A 20999-nucleotide genomic window follows, 5' to 3' on the forward strand; every position below is an offset into this window, starting at 1 on the left:
AACAACACTTTCAGATTGACCGCTTCCTGACGCATCCGATCCGAGCATCACAAGTCGGGCAAAATATCAGACAATGAAGACAATTGTCACGCATTGCTGCACCGTTGCGCCGGTGGCTTAAATCGCGCCCTCAAATAGTTTTGTTTGGGATTCTTATTAGGAAGCGTGTGATTTCAGCACTTACACATAGACATTTACGAGTACTTTCTACGATCTCTTGGGAATTGACTTCATATAGCTGCGACAATTGATATTCGCAACACGATCGCAATAATTTTGTTCACTATACTTGCCCTTTAAACAATATTCAATCTACTTAATGGTTGACGCGTGGAGTCCGGGAGAAGAACAGACCCTAGCATTCCACTACTTTATCAGTCACGTGGCTGATTGTGCGCCATCGTGCCCCAATGGCGAGGATCCTTGGTCATAGTTACATCACTGGCTTGTCCGATACACCGGAACATTCCTGTCACACATTCAACACACATTATTCTCAACACTTAGAGGGTGGTCGGGTAGCCTAGTGGTTAAAGCGTTCGCTCGTCACGCCAAAGACCCTGGTTCGATTCCTGACATGGGTAGAATGTGTGAAGCCCATTTCTGGTGTCCCCCGCCATGATATGGCTGGAATATTGCTAAAAGCGGCGTAAAACCATACTCACTCACCTAATCAACACTTAGAAGAATAGTCTTATAAAGGCTGTCTCAAGAAGGTGACATTTGTCATCCTTTAGTCGTCATTTATGGCACAACGTTGGATACAGAGGGAATTAAGCCTTTATAAAATTTGGCTGTCATTGTTCAAATACATACACATATCAAACTTATACACATAAACACAAGAGAAACACATTCATATAAAAAAGATGATTTATTTCGGTGTATGCTGACAGACATTTAGAGGACGTTAGTGTGAGTTTAGTACAAAAACCTTGAAGTGACATTATGAACATGTAGAATAACAATAATGGAAGTGACAAGAAAAAGTTGACTTAGACACTTAGTCTGTCTTACAGACCCTGATACATTTATATCAACTACAGCCCATGCAAGTCTATAATTTTTGGCAAGTCTAGATTACTGCAGTATCTGAAAATGAAGAGAATCACTGGGCTCCCTTTTTATTAGATTTTTATTAAGATAACTGAACAACTGTTTTTTTCTGTACGATATGTTCATTTCAGAGACTAGATGTTAGTCTATTAGACACTCAGTGGATGTAATTATTGTGTATCGGTTTATGCTAGTGTATGCTGATAGACATTTTGACAACGTTACTTTGTTGAGTAGAAGCAGTTTAATTGATCACTGACATAGAAAATATGTTGACTAACAGATATGGAAGTGACATGGAAGGACACAGCAAAAGTTGACTAAGGCACTCAGTGGGTGTAATTATCGCGTAAAGAAGGAAGCAATGAGGACCAGGAGGACATAGGCAATGGACACTTGAAACATCCCAGCGGAGGAGCCTGTAAAATAGAGGGTTAAGTCCACATGAACATGATTCAGACGTGCAACATATATACAGTCGGCAGCTGAACTACATGCATCTGGCAATTACAAAAATATATGACTTTATGACTGTTCCACAATTTTTCATACATTATAAGTAACAGAAAAGCCGTTGGCAAAGATAAATTTACCAAAGACACATATAATGCTTCAGTGGATATAGTGTATCTATTTATGTGCATGTTATACGTGTTATAAAAATATTAGCATCGTTCCCCATATGGCCGTTGGAAAAGCAGGCTTATATTTACCTAGACATCTATACACCGTGTACATGTTTCTATGGTTGATAAAATGGTATGAAACCTTGGGAAGTCAACATAAATTAATACTTACAGGTGTTTAGATCAATTCCGATTTCCTTCATGCTATCTTCTAGAAGTTTCAAGCCCGGAGAAGTATCACAGTTTTTCTGTTCCGAAAGGCAACCTTTGTACTGACCGAAGACTCTGTGAGGAGAATATGCAAGACGTTAGAAAGTATAAGACTTCTCAATTAGTGTATATTCACTTGAAATAGTTCATTATGCAGACCATGATGGATAATGCTAAATACATTTCAAAGGGTAACAATATTGTATACGACTCAAAGGAAGGACGACAGATTAACTATAGTAATATGGAAGAATTGGGTGTTCTTTCAGTGAGTGAGTGAGTATGGTTTTACGCCGCTTTTAGCAATAATCCAGAAATATCAAGGCGGGGGACACCAGAAATGGGCTTCGCACATTGTACCAATGTCGGGAATCGAACCCGGCGTGACGAGCTAACGCTTTAACCACTAGGCTACCCGACCGCCCCGGGGTGTTCTTTCACTTCTCTTGAGTAGTATACATATCATTCTCAACATACATGTACTTTTGTATGCACATCCATAAAGTAAGGTATAACTGTTTATACACAGCCAGTAATTCAAGTTAAGTTCTTCATCCAACTTCAGTATGTAAGATTTTATCCTCAACACACTTCCTTACATAAAGTTTGTTTGTTTGTGTATTTGTTGTTTAACGCCACACTCAGCAATATTCCAGCTATATGATGTCGGTCTGTAAATAATCGAGTATGGACCAGACAATCCAGTCATTGACATCATGAGCATCGATCCACGCAATTGGGATACGATGACATGCATCAACCAAGTCAGCGAGCCTGACCACCCGATCCTGTTAGTCGCCTCTTATGACAAGCATAGTCACCTTTTACGGCATGCATGGGTTGCTGAAGACCTAATCTACCCCGGATCTTCACGGATCTCCTTACACAAAGCCCTTGTTAGGTGTTAATTCTATAAATCAAGAATGTAAAATGTCACGCTTTCCATGGTCATACAAAAGTGAGGAACACTTGAAGTCCTCAAGGCATTACATAGAGACATAAGGAAATAATAGTCTGTCGGGACAAGATCTTGACTGTGGTGGGGATGACGGAACTGTTCAAAGCCATACTCCTTTATAACAGTCTGTGCCGCTGTGGTTTTCAGTGTCTTGCAACAGCAGAACTCCACTTCTCAATTCAGACAATAACGTTGGCATAATATTGACCTGTCATTTCCGTTTTGTGGGGTAGATAATATAATCTACCAGTACCACCGCCTTCGAATCGCAGAATATTGTGGCCACATTCTTCCCAGCCGGGGGTGGAGTCCGAACGTCTTAGGTATAGGAGTTCATTGCTCAGGTTTTGGACGCCAAATGTGATGGCCCATTTTTTTTTCGGCTATCCGAATTTGGTACAAAGTTCTTTCATGTTAATTTTGAAATAATCGAAATTACGAAAAAATAATTGAAATAACGAGAAGAAATTCGAAATTTCGAGTTTTTAAGATAAACTTTTAAGATAAAACTCGATGTAACGATAATAATTATTGAAATAACGAGAAAATAATTAAAGCAACGAGAAAAACTCGATATTTCGAATTTTGGAAATAACCTTGAAATTAGTAAAAAATACGACACAAACATCAAAAGTAACAAGAAAATGATTGAAATATCGAAAATGTAATCGTTGTAACGAGACAAAAATCGAAATTTCGAGAAAATAAACAAATGATTGAAATAACGAGAAGTTTACAAAAGTGGCACCAATAGGCCACTGTGAAGCTTTTGGTAGAAAAATTAGTTAGCTGATGACGCTAACATGGATGCTAAGTGTGGACTGTTGCTGTAGGGGGCAAGATAATGCTGATGAAAGAGGGCTAGTCATTAGCCACTAACTGCGACAGTTGTTGAGTTTGTTTAGATGTTTTACCTGCATATCGTGTCCTTGTCTTGTGATCCTCCCTCGTGTGCCTGCATTATCTCTGAGCATTTCATGAGGCCCTGGTAGTCGCAAGTATTCTGGTCACCTATGACAAGTACGAGACATGTAGGTCATGACCGCATGAATATTTTCACCCCTACCATACAATCCATATAAAATGTCAACGCCAGGGCGTAAAAGGCAAACGAGCTGTGACAATTATATGAATGGATACTAAAAATCAGTGATGAAACCGGTTTTTTTTGCAAACAACAACACCTAAGTCTGTCTGTCCTGGCTTTTTGTGAGATGTAACGATAAAGCGAGTCTGGTAACTGGTCGTAAGATACATTCAAACGCTACTATGACGCTGGTGATGTAACCTCATCGATTCGGCAAGTGCTTGTGGCGTCCAATGAGTGACAACTCTCACTTGACATACACCAACTCATTTTTGCCTGGTCGTAACATTGTGCTCCAGTTCTAGTCAAAGCTTTTACCAATCTCGTATGTATCACACATTGGCAGTCTTAGGGGGATGTTTAACATGGGAAGGTAACTCTAGTTACTTCAGTTAATGGGTTTTGTTAACTCTCCAAAGTATTTTCCATGTATCGTGTTTTGTTATGCTTCTTGCATAAACGTTTGCTCAACCAGCACCACAGTCTCTTGTATTTATGCTTTTTATTATGTTATGACAAAAGGTTAAATTTCCATTTCTAAAGTTCCAAGCAGCTTGAACAGTTCTTCAAACAAGAAACAAGAAACACATCATATGCATATGGACAAACTGAGTTTTGTGAAAACGCGACATTTCATCAACATGTCATTATAATTCCTTGTAATGTAATATAATACTCACATGCAGTTAGGTCCAAATTATATTGCTTCGCAACATCGTCCAAAGATTTGAGTTGAGCAGAGGTATTACAGTTTGGTTGAGCAGCTAAACAACCTCTGTACTCACCGAAGACGCTGTAAGATAAAGACATTGTCAAACATGTTAGATTTATAAAGCATATTTCCTACAGTGGGATACTAGTAGATAATTATGTAACCAACTTGCTTAAATCTTATACACAGAATATGTTTTGAAACGAGGCCAGCATGTCCGATCCTAAAGTCAATCATTACTGGATTGTAATCATTTCTGACACGTTTAGATCATAACATCACGTTATAAACTGGTAAGTGGGAAACAGGGACACAGGGTGAGTGGGTACTGCTAACAGGGACAGTGGGTGAGTGGGTACTGATAACAGGGACAGTGGATCTAGGGAGCACTGACAACAGGACAGCGGATCCAGGGATACTGACAACAGGACAGCGGATCCAGGGATACTGACAACAGGACAGCGAAACCAAGGGGAAATGACAACAGGATAGCGGATCCAGGGATCCTGACAACAGGACAGCGGATCCAGGGATACTGAGAACAGGACAGCGGATCCAGTGATACTGACAACAGGGACAGTGAATCCAGGGATACTGACAACAGGGACAGTGGATCTAGGGAGCACTGACAACAGGGACAGTGGATCTAGGGAGCACTGACAACAGGGACAGTGGATCCAGGGATATTGACAACAGGGTCAGTGGATCTAGGGATACTGACAGCAGGGACAGTGGATCCAGGGATACTGACAACAGGGACAGTGGATCTAGGGAGCACTGACAACAGGGACAGTGGATCTAGGAAGCACTGACAACAGGGACAGTGGATCTAGGGAGTACAGACACCAGGACAGCGGATCCAGGGAGCACTGACAACAGGGACAGTGGATCTAGGGAGCACTGACAACAGGGACAGTGGATCTAGGGAGCACTGACAACAGGGACAGTGGATCTACGGAGCACTGACAACAGGGACAGTGGATCTAGTGAGCACTGACAACAGGGACAGTGGATCCAGGGATATTGACAACAGGGTCAGTGGATCTAGGGATACTGACAGCAGGGACAGTGGATCCAGGGATACTGACAACAGGGACAGTGGATCTAGGGAGCAATGACAACAGGGACAGTGGATCTAGTGAGCACTGACAACAGGGACAGTGGATCTAGGGAGTACAGACAACAGGACAGCGGATCCAGGGAGCACTGACGACAGGGAAAGTGGATCTAGGGAGCACTGACAACAGGGACAGTGGATCTAGGGAGCACTGACAACAAGGACAGTGGATCTAGTGAGCACTGACAACAGGGACAGTGGATCTAGGGAGCACTGACAACAGGGACAGTGGATCTAGTGAGCACTGACAACAGGGACAGTGGATCCAGGGATATTGACAACAGGGTCAGTGGATCTAGGGATACTGACAGCAGGGACAGTGGATCCAGGGATACTGACAACAGGGACAGTGGATCTAGTGAGCACTGACAACAGGGACAGTGGATCTAGGGAGTACAGACAACAGGACAGCGGATCCAGGGAGCACTGACGACAGGGAAAGTGGATCTAGGGAGCACTGACAACAGGGACAGTGGATCTAGGGAGCACTGACAACAAGGACAGTGGATCTAGTGAGCACTGACAACAGGGACAGTGGATCTAGGGAGCACTGACAACAGGGACAGTGGATCTAGTGAGCACTGACAACAGGGACAGTGGATCTAGGGAGTACAGACAACACGACAGCGGATCCAGGGAGCACTGACAACAGGGACAGTGGATCTAAGGAGCACTGACAACAGGGACAGTGGATCTTGGGAGCACTGACAACAGGGACAGTGGATCTAGGGAGCACTGACAACAGGGACAGTGGATCTAGGGAGCACTGACAACAGGGACAGTGGATCCAGGGATACTGACAGCAGGGACAGTGGATCCAGGGATACTGACAACAGGGACAGTGGATCTAGGGAGCAATGACAACAGGGACAGTGGATCTAGTGAGCACTGACAACAGGGACAGTGGATCTAGGGAGTACAGACAACAGGACAGCGGATCCAGGGAGCACTGACGACAGGGAAAGTGGATCTAGGGAGCACTGACAACAGGGACAGTGGATCTAGGGAGCACTGACAACAAGGACAGTGGATCTAGTGAGCACTGACAACAGGGACAGTGGATCTAGGGAGCACTGACAACAGGGACAGTGGATCTAGTGAGCACTGACAACAGGGACAGTGGATCCAGGGATATTGACAACAGGGTCAGTGGATCTAGGGATACTGACAGCAGGGACAGTGGATCCAGGGATACTGACAACAGGGACAGTGGATCTAGTGAGCACTGACAACAGGGACAGTGGATCTAGGGAGTACAGACAACAGGACAGCGGATCCAGGGAGCACTGACGACAGGGAAAGTGGATCTAGGGAGCACTGACAACAGGGACAGTGGATCTAGGGAGCACTGACAACAAGGACAGTGGATCTAGTGAGCACTGACAACAGGGACAGTGGATCTAGGGAGCACTGACAACAGGGACAGTGGATCTAGTGAGCACTGACAACAGGGACAGTGGATCTAGGGAGTACAGACAACACGACAGCGGATCCAGGGAGCACTGACAACAGGGACAGTGGATCTAAGGAGCACTGACAACAGGGACAGTGGATCTTGGGAGCACTGACAACAGGGACAGTGGATCTAGGGAGCACTGACAACAGGGACAGTGGATCTAGGGAGCACTGACAACAGGGACAGTGGATCCAGGGATACTGAGAACAGGGACAGTGGATCCAGGGATACTGACAACAGGGACAGTGGATCTAGGGAGCACTGACAACAGGGACAGTGGATCTAGGGAGCACTGACAACAGGGACAGTGGATCCAGGGATACTGACAACAGGGACAGTAGATCCAGGGATACTGACAACAGGGACAGCGGATACAGGGATATTGAGAACAGGGACAGTGGATCTAGAGATACTGACAACAGGGACAGTGGATCTAGGGAGTACAGACAACAGGACAGTGGATCTAGGGAGCACTGACAACAGGGACAGTGGATCTAGTGAGCACTGACAACAGGGACAGTGGATCTAGGGATATTGACAACGGGGACAGTGGATCCAGGGATACTGACAACAGGGACAGTGGATCTAGGGAGCACTGACAACAGGGACAGTGGATCTAGGGAGCACTGACAACAGGGGCAGTGGATCTAGGGATACTGACAAAAGGGACAGTGGATCTAATGAGCACTGACAACAGGGACAGAGGATCCAGGGATACTGACAACAAGGACAGCGGATCTAGGGATACTGACAACAGGGACAGTGGATCCAGGGATACTGACAACAGGGACAGTGGATCTAGGGAGCACTGACAACAGGGACAGTGGATCTAGGGAGCACTGACAACAGGGACAGTGGATCTAGGGAGTACAGACAACACGACAGCGGATCCAGGGATACTGACAACAGGGACAGTGGATCCAGGGATACTGACAACAGGGACAGTGGATCCAGGGATACTGACAACAGGGACAGTGGATCTAGGGATACTGACAAAAGGGTCAGTGGATCCAGGGATACTGACAAAAGGGTCAGTGGATCCAGGGATACTGACAAAAGGGACAGTGGATCTTTGGAGCACTGACAACAGGGACAGTGGATCCAGGGATATTGACAACAGGGACAGCGGATCTACGGAGCACTGACAACAGGGACAGTGTATCCAGGGATATTGACAACAGGGACAGTGGATCCAGGGATACTTACAAAAGAGACAGTGGATCTAGGGAGCACTGACAACAGGGATAGTGGATCCAGGGATACTGACAACAGGGACAGTGGATCCAGGGATACTGACAACAGGGACAGTGGATCTAGGGATACTGACAAAAGGGACAGTGGATCTAATGAGCACTGACAACAGGGACAGTGGATCCAGGGATACTGACAACAGGGACAGTGAATCTAGTGAGCACTGACAACAGGGACAGAGGATCCAGGGATACTGACAACAGGGACAGTGGATCCAGGGATACTGACAACAGGGACAGTGGATCTAGTGAGCACTGACAATAGGGACAGTGGATCCAGGGATACTGACAACAGGGACAGTGGATCCAGGGATACTGACAACAGGGACAGTGGATCTAGGGATACTGACAAAAGGGACAGTGGATCTAATGAGCACTGACAACAGGGACAGTGGATCCAATGATACTGACAACAGGGACAGTGGATCTAAGGAGCACTGACAACAGGGACAGAGGATCCAGGGATACTGACAACAAGGACAGCGGATATAGGGATACTGACAACAGGGACAGTGGATCCAGGGAGCACTGACAACAGGGACAGTGGATCCAGGGATACTGACAGCAGGGACAGTGGATCCAGGGATACTGACAACAGGACAGCGGATCTAGGGAGCACTGATAACAGGGACAGTGGATCTAGGGAGTAAAGACAAAAGGGCAGCGGATCCAGGGATACTGACAACAGGGACAGTGGATCCAGGGATACTGACAACAGGGACAGTGGATCTAGGGATACTGACAAAAGGGACAGTGGATCTAGTGAGCACTGAAAACAGGAACAGTGGATCCAGGGATACTGACAAAAGGGACAGTGGATCTAGTGAGCACTGACAACAGGGACAGTGGATCCAGGGATACTGACAACAAAGACAGTGGATCTAGGGATACTGACAAAAGGGACAGTGGATCTAGTGAGCACTGACAACAGGTAAAGTGTATCCAGGGTTACTGACAACAGGGACAGTGGATCTAGGGAGCACTGACAACAGGGACAGTGGATCCAGGGATACTGACAACAGGGACAGTGGATCCAGGGATACTGACAACAGGGACAGTGGATCCAGGGATACTGACAACAGGGACAGTGGATCTAGGGATACTGACAAAAGAGTCAGTGGATCTAGGGATACTGACAAAAGGGACAGTGGATCTTTGGAGCACTGACAACAGGGACAGTGGATCCAGGGATATTGACAACAGGGACAGCGGATCTACGGAGCACTGACAACAGGGACAGTGTATCCAGGGATACTGACAACAGGGACAGTGGATCCAAGGATACTTACAAAAGAGACAGTGGATCTAGGGAGCACTGACAACAGGGACAGTGGATCCAGGGATACTGACAACAGGGACAGTGGATCCAGGGATACTGACAACAGGGACAGTGGATCTAGGCATACTGACAAAAGGGACAGTGGATCTAATGAGCACTGACAACAGGGACAGTGGATCCAGGGATACTGACAACAGGGACAGTGAATCTAGTGAGCACTGACAACAGGGACAGAGGATCCAGGGATATTGACAACAGGGACAGTGGATCCAGGGATACTGACAACAGGGACAGTGGATCTAGTGAGCACTGACAATAGGGACAGCGCATCCAGGGATACTGACAACAGGGACAGTGGATCCAGGGATACTGACAACAGGGACAGTGGATCTAGGGATACTGACAAAAGGGACAGTGGATCTAATGAGCACTGGCAACAGGGACAGTGGATCCAGGGATACTGACAACAGGGACAGTGGATCTAGGGACCACTGACAACAGGGACAGAGGATCCAGGGATGCTGACAACAAGGACAGCGGATATAGGGATACTGACAACATGGACAGTGGATCCAGGGGGCACTGACAACAGGGACAGTGGATCCAGGGATACTGACAACAGGGACAATGGATCCAGGGATACTGACAACAGGGACAGTGGATCCAGGGATACTGACAACAGGCACAGTGGATCTAGGGATACTGACAACAGAGACAGTAGATCCAGGGATACTGACAACAGGACAGCGAAACCAGGGAGCACTGACAACAGGGACAGTGGATCCAGGGATACTGACAATAGGGACAGTGGATCTAGTGAGCACTGACAACAGGGACAGCGGATCCACGGATACTGACAACAGGACAGTGGATCTAGGGAGCACTGACAACAGGGACAGCGGATCCACGGATACTGACAACAGGGACAGTGGATCTAGTGAGCACTGACAACAGGGACAGTGGATTTAGGGAGTACAGACAACAGGACAGTGGATCCAGGGATACTGACAACAGGGACAGTGGATCCAGGGATACTGACAACAGGACAGCGAAACCAGGGAGCACTGACAACAGGGACAGTGGATCCAGGGATACTGACAACAGGGACAGTGGATCTAGTGAGCACTGACAACAGGGACAGTGGATCTAGGGAGCACTGACAACAGGGACAGCGGATCCAGTGATACTGACAACAGGGACAGTGGATCTAGTGAGCACTGACAACAGGGACAGTGGATTTAGGGAGTACAGACAACAGGACAGTGGATCCAGGGATACTGACAACAGGGACAGTGGATCTAGGGAGCACTGACAACAGGGACAGTGGATCCAGGGATACTGACAACAGGGACAGTGGATCTATGGAGCACTGACAACAGGGACAGTGGATCTAGGGAGCACTGATAAAAGGGACAGTGGATCTAGGGAGCACTGACAACAGGGACAGCGGATCCAGTGATACTGACAACAGGGACAGTGGATCTAGTGAGCACTGACAACAGGGACAGTGGATTTAGGGAGTACAGACAACAGGACAGTGGATCCAGGGATACTGACAACAGGGACAGTGGATCTAGGGAGCACTGACAACAGGGACAGTGGATCCAGGGATACTGACAACAGGGACAGTGGATCTATGGAGCACTGACAACAGGGACAGTGGATCTAGGGAGCACTGATAAAAGGGACAGTGGATCTAGTGAGCACTGACAATAGGGGCAGCGGATCCAGGGATACTGACAACAGGACAGCGGATCTAGTGAGCACTGATAACAGGGACAGTGGATCTAGGGAGTACAGACAAAAGGGCAGCAGATCCAGGGATACTGACAACATGGGCTGTGGATCTAGGGAGCACTGACAACAGGACAGCGGATCCAGGGATACTGACAACAGGGACAGTTGAATAGGGAGCACTGACAACAGGGACAGTGGATCCAGGGATACTGACAACAGGGACAGTGGATCCAGTGAGCACTGACAACAGGGACAGTGGATCCAGGGATACTGACAACAGGGAAAGTGGATCTAGGGAGCACTGACAACAGGGACAGTGGATCTAGGGAGTACAGACAACAGGGACAGTGGATCTAGGGAGCACTGACAAGAGGACAACGAAACCAGGGGGGACTGTGGTCAGATATGTTCGGTTCAGTTGCTTCACCTGCATAACTTTGACATGTCTTGTTCACCTCCCTGGGTTCTTGTAAGTATATCTGAACAATCCATAAGAGCTTGAATGTCACAAGCTCCACCAGCACCACCATCAGCACCGGCACCAGCTCCACCAGCAGCACCACCACCTATCAGGACAAGGAAACGTGTAGCGGAGGAATGTAGACATTCTTACCCGACAGTAAAATCTATGAAACATATGGTGATAAAACAGGTGGAACATTTTTCCCCATTACCGAAAAAAATCACATTATAATTACACCTGTGCCCGTGCAAGATGCTGAGCGTTCTTCTGGATATATTGAGGGCAATGCTCACGGTGCAACGGTGACATTATATTCTTCGTAACTGTTGTGCAGTTATAATAAACTGAGCAAGTTTAACCTCTTTGTGAACGTATGAGTATGGTTGTACCTGTGAATATTATTCCAACAACATCGTTGGAGGACTTACTATATCGGCCTCACACAATGTACCCATGCGGGGAATCGAACACGACCCTCCCCGTGACTGTCTGTGTGTTGTTTTACGCCGCACTCAGCAATATTCCAGTTGTAAATAATTGAGTTTGAACCAGAAAATCCAGTGATTGATATCATGAGCATCGATCTACGCAAATGGAATTGACATGCATCAACCAAGTCAGCGAGCCTGACCCGATCCCGTTAGTCGCCTCTTTAGACAAACATAGCCGTCTTTAACGGCAAGCATAGGTTGCTGAAAACCTATTCTACCCCGGATCTTCACGGGTCCTGTTATGCGAGTGCGGAGATAGCAAAGACATTAAAAACAATCGTACATCCACAAACTGCACGGTACCTTGTCCATGTCTAGAAAAGCTTATTACTGCATTATGTTTATGGTTCACGTTATTTAGGGTTGTCGATATGTTCGGTCACGATGTTACCGTGGTCCAGCGTGACTGGCGAAAGCTATCACCAGTAAGCTACCCGGTGACCTGTTGTTTTTGTTATTAATTCTGAATGGGCGTTTGCATGTGGCATTTGAAGTTACATTTAAACCGGATGCGTTTGGATGAAGCTCACCACGTGAAGGTCATGTTTGGTGTAAGAGGCGACTCTGCTTGTCGTAAGAGGCGACTAACGGGATCTGGTGGTCAGGCTCGCTGACTTTGTTGATGAATTTCATCGTATCCCAATTGCGTGGATCGATGCTCATGAAGTCAATCACTGGATTGTCTTGTCCAGATTCGATTGTTTACAGACCGCCGTAACAAAACTGAATTATTGCTGAGTGCGGCTTTAAACAACAAACAAGCAAAACATAACCTTTTTAATATTTGTGATAACTGTATATCATTTTACATAAAAATCACTTCTAGATACTTACTGATAGGGTGAGTACACATCCATACAGTGAACTCATCGTGGTATCATGACTAACATGTGAATTGTCTATGTTTCAAGATTTTGGCTATTTTCCACCAACTTGTAGACTAAAATCTAGTCTCTGAAATGAACATATCGTACATAAAAAAACAGTTGTTCAGTTATCTTAATAAAAATATAATAAAAAGGAGCCCAGTGACTCTCTTCATTTTCAGATACTGCAGTGATCTAGACTTGCCAAACATTATAGACTTGCATGGGCTGTATTTGATATATATTTGTATCAGGGTCTGTAAGACAGACTAACCAACTTGGTGATGTAGCTGTGTTAGGGAGTGACTTCAATGCTCATACTGGCACGGACAAATATGCAGTTGAAGATAATATAATGAAATCTATGTAAATTGATAATTGTGACTAAATCCGACAGTATGGAAAACTCTAATTAAAGTTCCGTATTGAACTTGAATATTTTAAATGGTCGTTGTGGAATGGATGTAGTCTGTCTCTCAGACCATTTAGAATAAATTAAAACTCGAATCAAACTCATGTCTAGAATGATCTGGCACGTCTAGAATAAGCATTGGTCTGAGTTCCTTTGGATTTTAGTTTCTATTTTGTAGATATATATTTTTAAATAATTATAAGATAACTATATATCTTGGTATAAATGTTAATCTAGAACGTGTGTATCAATTGTTGATGTTACACTCCTCGTATGAACAGGAACAAGTGTTGTTGACTGAATTATCGTGTCAAGTGATTTGTTTTCACAGTGCTCAGACTTGGAGACCGGATCTCGGACTGCGTACTTGCCCATCCCTCGTTCCTTTCAATCACGTGACTCTGAAATCCGAACTGGCGCTGCACGAGATTCACGCTCTCACGGGGATTGTTTAAAACTTATTTGGGATATATACTTAACGGAGAAAACATTCTCTTAACAGATATATCATCTATGTATGATGACTGCTGCGTTTTAACATATATATTAAAATTAATAAATTTATTCACTGAAGCCATTCAATTCACCACGCTGCGGACTTCATGAAGAAGATGACCCGTGAAGATCCGGGATAGAATTGGTCTTCAGCAACACATGTTTGTCGTAAGAGGCGATCAACGGGATCGTGTGGTCAGGCTCGCTGACTTGGTTGATGCGTGTCATCGTATCCAAGTTCCGTTGATCGATGCTCATGATATCAATCGTTGGATTGTCTGGTCCAGATTCGATTATTTACAGACCGCTGTCACAGAGCCTGAATATAGCTGAATGCGACATCAGATCGTTTCAGGTGCAAGGAGTACGAGAGGCTATTTCGAGTTGAATGCAGCGTTAATCAACAAATAAACAAACAAACAAACAAACATGAAGAAGAAACACCATGTAGCAGTGATATCTAGTGTAGTCTAGAGGTTAAAGCGTTCACTCGACACGCCGAGAACCAGGGTTCGATTCCCTACATATGTACAAAATGTGAAGCCCAGTTCTGGTGTTCCCCGCCGTGATATTGCTGGAATATTGCTAAAAGCGGTGTAAAACCATACTCACTCACTCACTCACGATGACTCGACTTCCTCGGTATCTAACTGCGCTAACGGTTATTGTTTTAGTATACACCTCCCTCGCTGTCTCTCCAGGGTCCACTTGCACAAAGCGATCTTAGCGCTAAGATGATCTTAACTCCCATACTTAACATAGGCTTACAATAGTCTTAGCGCTAAGATCGTTTTGTGCAAGTGGGCCCTGGTCCCTCTTTCTCCCCTCTGCCTGTATTTATCCTTTCGAATACACACTGCATCGTATCTCAAAACCATGCTCTGATTCATTTATACATAGCGTTCAGTGTTATGTATTGCATTCACAAAGTTTATAATTGTATGTGGTTTGAGTAGGACGTATATTCGGGGGTGGCGTAAACGTTGATATTTATCACCAGATGTCTCCGGAAACACGGGTGCTTTGGCTTGAGAACTATGCACAGGTCCATTCACCAATTGATGAAACCGTCTTCACATGTTGTAGGGAGTGAGTTGGGTTTAACGCCGCTTTTAACAGTTTTCCAGTTATATCACGGCGTGTCAGCTTATTGTGGGAAGAAAGCCCGAAGTGATGCAGATCTCAGACGTTTACCACTTCGGTGAAACCCACGAGCACGGGTATGGTGGCAAACCTAGTAACATAATCGGGGCGAACCGGGATTCGAACCCACAATCATAGGTTTCCGACGTGCCCAACGGACGCAAATCGCAAATCGCGTTCATCGAATCCTGGAGCTCATAGTTCCAAGTACTGGTCTGACTGGTGCATATTTCTGATCCCCTTCCTAAGGCGATGATGGATCAACGACTGTCGTGCGTTTTGAATGAAAGTATGAGAGTGAAAGTGAAGGTTTTTAGCACGAGTGTCGTATCGGTATAGTTTGTGGTACTTGTAGTATACCCTTTACTTCTATTGAAAATCATCTTTCTTAAACGTATGTAGGGTCATCGTATGTCACTTGTATTTATTTTCCAAATTGGTTTCAAATGTCAAATTTGACATACTCATATCGACATTGTTTTAACATACATTTACGTTAATATTTTGTATAATTTGAGCATTTGAAGTAAGAATTAGGTTTCATCGCAAGGTGCTGTGCCCCAACCCACCCCTTTCTCCCCTCCAAAATACATTTTATTATTTGTTTTCTTTCCAGAGAAAAAAATTGTATGTTTTAAATCAGTGAGAAATAAAGATTATAAACTGAGCGGTAAACCAAACCCAGTTTGTTTTTTTATGAAATCGAAAATTGAAAGAACTGTTCTTAAATTTGATAATGTCTATTTAAATCATTCCTGCAACAATTTGTAAAAATTAATATGTGGATGAGTAATTACGTGTAAAACTAAATTGTTTCAGTGAAGATTGGGTTAAGAAATTTACAACCACATGACCCCATCCAAGAAATGTAAATTTGTGCCGACAAAATGCAAATTTATTGATTTTCAAAAATAAGCTGCCTAAGTTACCCAAAGATCAGTTGTGAATTGAGCGAAAAAAATATTGTTATTAATTTGTAAAAGTTTAAAATCAATTTTTTTTAATCATACTCCTAAAAACATATTGTAGAAGTATTCACTGAGTGCAGACCTGGCGCCAGTACAGTTCAAGGTCAAGGTTAGAACTACAACGCAGCCATACAATTATCTACAATAAGCTACAATTGCCAGTCCTTATGTACATAATTATGTGCACGCCCATGAAGGATTCAGAGGATAACCTCCTTATTTATAGGTTCTTTCCACGTAATTTCAAGAGCATATGCTCTCGGTAAAAATATCGCTCGCAATTGACCTCATTGTGATCTGTAACGCGGAAACAGTTTTACTTGTACATGTATGCAATTGTATGTTCTAAGCTATTAAAGTACAAGGCGTTGTTACACGTAAAACTGAGCCAAAACTACATAATTATTATCTTCAAATGGCACGTATAAAATTAATACTCAGCAGATTGACAAATAAAAATAACTTTCCGACATTAATACTCAGCAGATTGACAACTTAAAACAATTTTCCATTTGGTGCCTTTTACACCGGTGTTTGTTATAAATGGAGTTACTTTTATGCAGTGTGACCCGTACAACCGGTGTTTCCTGGTGCTCTTGGCGCCATGTTCGTTTCCTTTTGAATTGTTAATACACACGAAGTTTAAGTGGATACCGACCAACGATCGGCGTGTGTGTGTGTGTGTGTGTGCGTGTGTGCGTGTGTGCGTGTGCGTGTGCGTGCGTGTGTGTGCGCGCGCGCGTGCGTGTGTCGGTGTGTGCGTGCGTGTGTGTGCGTGCGCGTGCGCGTGTGTGTGTGTGTGTGTGTGTGTGTGTGTGTGTGTGTGTGTGTGTGTGTGTGGTCGGTATGGTCGGAGGAGGAGGAGGAGGGGGGGGAGGGGAGTTGTAGGGTGAGGCGGTGTTATTGAAATAGGACAGAGTGGATCGCCAAAAAATCACTTCTAAAAAGTGATACTACTATAATTGTCAAATAAAGTCATATAAATTTGCTTGGTACATTTCTGTTACAAAATATTATATGCCTACATATTTTTTTATGGCAAAACACATTTAAATATTGTTTATAAAGTTATGAAGCCATATGCAGATATATCCAACCAATACCTTAACATGTAAAATTAGAGATGGGGCGGTGCTTATTGTTTTGCAGGTGTATATGTTATTTGTGGAATGCGCAGCCATCAAATAGATTTGAGTCAGCGGTTTTATTATTAATTCGAAACCAATGTAAGGTAGAATAGCACTTGTACGTATATCCCAAATTATTCAGATTACTTTGATCAAAATCGAAATATGTCCAACATCCGTTTGATTGTATGACACGTGTGCATTAAAAGTTACTCGATCCTGTATGCCGGTTTGATTGGCTTTTCATAAATGGAATAATCTGACATAATCATATCAGTTGTAACGGCATTATATTATATACACATAAAGAAAAGAGTGCGTGAGTATGGTTTTACGCCGTTTTAGCAATATTCCAGCAATATCACGGCGGGGACACCAGAAATAGGCTTCACACATTCTACCCATGTCGGAAATCGAACCCGGGTCTTCGGCGTGACGAGCGATCGCTTTAACCACTAGGCTACCCGACCGCCCTCATAAAGAAAAGAGAAATATATTTATAAAAAATCGTTTTATTCTAGTGAATGCTGATAGACATTTCGACAACGTTACTTTGTTGAGTAGAAGCAGTTTAATTGATCACTGATATAGAAAATATGTTGATTAACAGTAATGGAAGTGACATGGAAGGACACAGCAAAAGTTGACTAAGGCACTCAGTGGGTGTAATTATCGCGTAAAGAAGGAAGCAATGAGGACCAGGAGGACACAAGCAATGGACACTTGAAACATCCCAGCGGAGGAGCCTGTAAAATAGAGGAGAAACGTCCATGTGACTGTATACCCGAACATCATTCAAATATACAACATGCAGCTGATCCACATGAATCTCATAATTTGCAAAATTACTTTTGGAGTTACAGGTAGTTTAGTCATGGAGTATCTTGTTACGTTTGAAATAATGAACTTAAACGTCCAAAATGCACCTTGAAACGTACCAATTCTACGAACACTACGCTACGTCCTTGTTACCGTAATTCATAGTTAAAATAAGTTTTGCGGAGCCGATGGAACATTGGCGAAAGTATTTGTTTTTGCTTTTGATATGTAAATAAAATGAAGACGACAAAAACCTTCCGTATTCATGAGAAATATCTGCCCAAAACACAGTCAACAGCACGAGTCCGACTATAATATTCTTTTCTATGACATATTTTACTCTTTCTTTGAAAAGACAAATGTAACGACGCCACATCACAATCTAAAAAGCTTAGAAAGTATGCTTTAAATTAAAAATCGGTATGGATTAATAATTTCCAAACAATCTCTAGTTTATAACATACAATTTACAACAAATGCACATGGTTGTACTAGAAAATTTTTTTTGAATGTTAAGATATCAGTTTTTGAAGAATGCTAGTGTACCTCTAGTCTTCTATGCATTGCACCTATAAATTATACTGACAAGTGGTGGTCACAGAGCTTTAGCTGTCGGCGGCTTTTGTGGTTCAAGATTACCCGAAGGCCATGGAACTTAGGGATGTCAGATAACCAGTACAATGACTGGAGCTCGCGGTTGTTTGATAACCAGTATAATGACTGGATATCATGGTTACCTGATGACCAGTACAATGACTGGAGCTCGTGGCTGCTTGATTACCACTACAATGACTGAATGGAGCTCAGGGATGTCTGATGGCCAGTACAGTGACGGGATAGAGCTCAGGGATGTCAGATGACCTGTACAATGACTGGGTCTCATGGTTGTCAGATGACCTGTACAATGACTGGGTCTCATGGTTGTCAGATGGACAGTACAATGGCTGAATGGAGCTCATGGTTGTCTGATGACCAGGACAATGACTGGAGCTCATGGTTGTCAGATGACCAGAACAATGACTGAACCACATGATTATCTGATGACCAGTACAATGACTGAACCACATGATTATCTGATGACCAGTACGATGAATGGAGCTCATGGTTGTCAGATGGCCAGAAAAATGACTGAACCACATGATTATCTGATGACCAGTACATTGAATGGAGCTCATGGTTGTCTGGTGACCAGTACAATGACTGGAACACATGATTATCCGATGACCAGTACAATTACTGGAACACATGATTATCTGATGACCAGTACAATGACAGTCTAATCAAAAACCATGCTAAGATGTTTTGTCCATTTCGTTTGATATAATGCCATATTTAAGACCTTGTAATATGAGTAGTGTTACGTCTCTTTTAGCATTTATTCCATCTGAATCACGGCTTGGGACACCAGGAATGGGCTTCACACATTGTACCTGAAGATCTTGTAAGGGTAATGCAATACTTACATGTGCTCAAGTCAATACCAGATGACTGCTTCAGGCTATCTTCCATACGTTTCAGTGTATCTGAAATATCGCAGTCACTCTGGGACCCCAGACAGGATTTGAATTCGCCGTAAAATCTGTAGGCAAATGCATAGATCATGTTAAAGTTATATACAGTCGGCATGTTACTAATACTCTTTTACTTATATGTAACATTAGGTTTAACCTGATACTTATTATATGTTGATAAGCCCCATCCCATACTAAACATTATCACACAATGCTAAGAGGTGTATTTTCAGTTCAGCATTCTTCTGAAAGGGTGAGCAGGTACTGAGAAGAGGGACAATGGGTGAGTGGGTACTGAAAACAGACACAATGGGTGGGTGGATACTAACAGCAGGGCGTTGAACGTGCGGGTACTGACAGCAGGGGCGGTGAACGTGCGGGTACTGACAGCAGGGCGTTGAACGTGCGGGTACTGACAGCAGGGCGTTGAACGTGCGGGTACTGACAGCAGGGGCGGTGAACGTGCGGGTACTGACAGCAGGGTCGGTGAACGTGCGGGTTCTGACAGTAGGGTCGGTGAACGTTGAACGTGCGGGTACTGACAGCAGGGGTGGGGTGGGTTGGGGGTGGGGGGTGGGTGCGGGTACTGAAAGCAGGGTCGGTGAACGTGCGGGTACTGACAGCAGGGGCGATGAACGTGCGGGTACTGACAGCAGGGTCGGTGAACGTGCGGGTTCTGACAGCAGGGGCAGTGAATTCGAACGTGCGGGTACTGAAAGCAGGGTCGGTGAACGTGCGGGTACTGACAGCAGGGGCGATGAACGTGCGGGTACTGACAGCAGGGGCGATGAACGTGCGGGTACTGACAGCAGGGTCCGGTGAACGTGCGGGTACTGACAGCAGGGTCGATGAACGTGCGGGTACTGACAGCAGGGGCGTTGTACGTGCGGGTACTGACAGCAGGGGCAGTGAATTCGAACGTGCGGGTACTGAAAGCAGGGTCGGTGAACGTGCGGGTACTGACAGCAGGGGCGATGAACGTGCGGGTACTGAAAGCAGGGTCGGTGAACGTGCGGGTACTGACAGCAGGGGCGATGAACGTGCGGGTACTGACAGCAGGGGCGATGAACGTGCGGGTACTGACAGCAGGGGCGATGAACGTGCGGGTACTGACACCAGGGTCGGTGAACGTGCGGGTACTGACAGCAGGGGCGATGAACGTGCGGGTACTGACAGCAGGGCGATGAACGTGCGGGTTCTGACAGCAGGGTCGGTG

At 44.7% G+C, this 20999-nt stretch overlaps 1 protein-coding gene across 3 annotated transcripts in view; it reads right to left on the reverse strand.

Annotated features, from left to right (window-relative positions):
• Positions 1-859: 859 nt before the first annotated feature.
• The window catches only part of LOC124137156 (growth/differentiation factor 7-like), a 74068-nt gene continuing 53928 nt past the window's right edge, over positions 860-20999 (reverse strand). For 2 of the 3 annotated variants that reach the window (XM_048383653.1, XM_048383655.1), the window contains one exon: positions 860-1475. In XM_048383653.1, the coding sequence (XP_048239610.1) occupies positions 1399-1475 (77 nt within the window). In that variant the 3' untranslated portion in view covers positions 860-1398. Of the gene's footprint in view, positions 1476-17949; positions 18200-20999 lie in introns of those variants that run through there. The other variant, XM_048383654.1, reaches the window with a different exon arrangement.

Source organism: Haliotis rufescens, unplaced genomic scaffold (assembly GCF_023055435.1).
Source record: "Haliotis rufescens isolate VD_foot unplaced genomic scaffold, xgHalRufe1.0.p SCAF_5, whole genome shotgun sequence".
Lineage (NCBI taxonomy): Eukaryota > Metazoa > Mollusca > Gastropoda > Lepetellida > Haliotidae > Haliotis > Haliotis rufescens.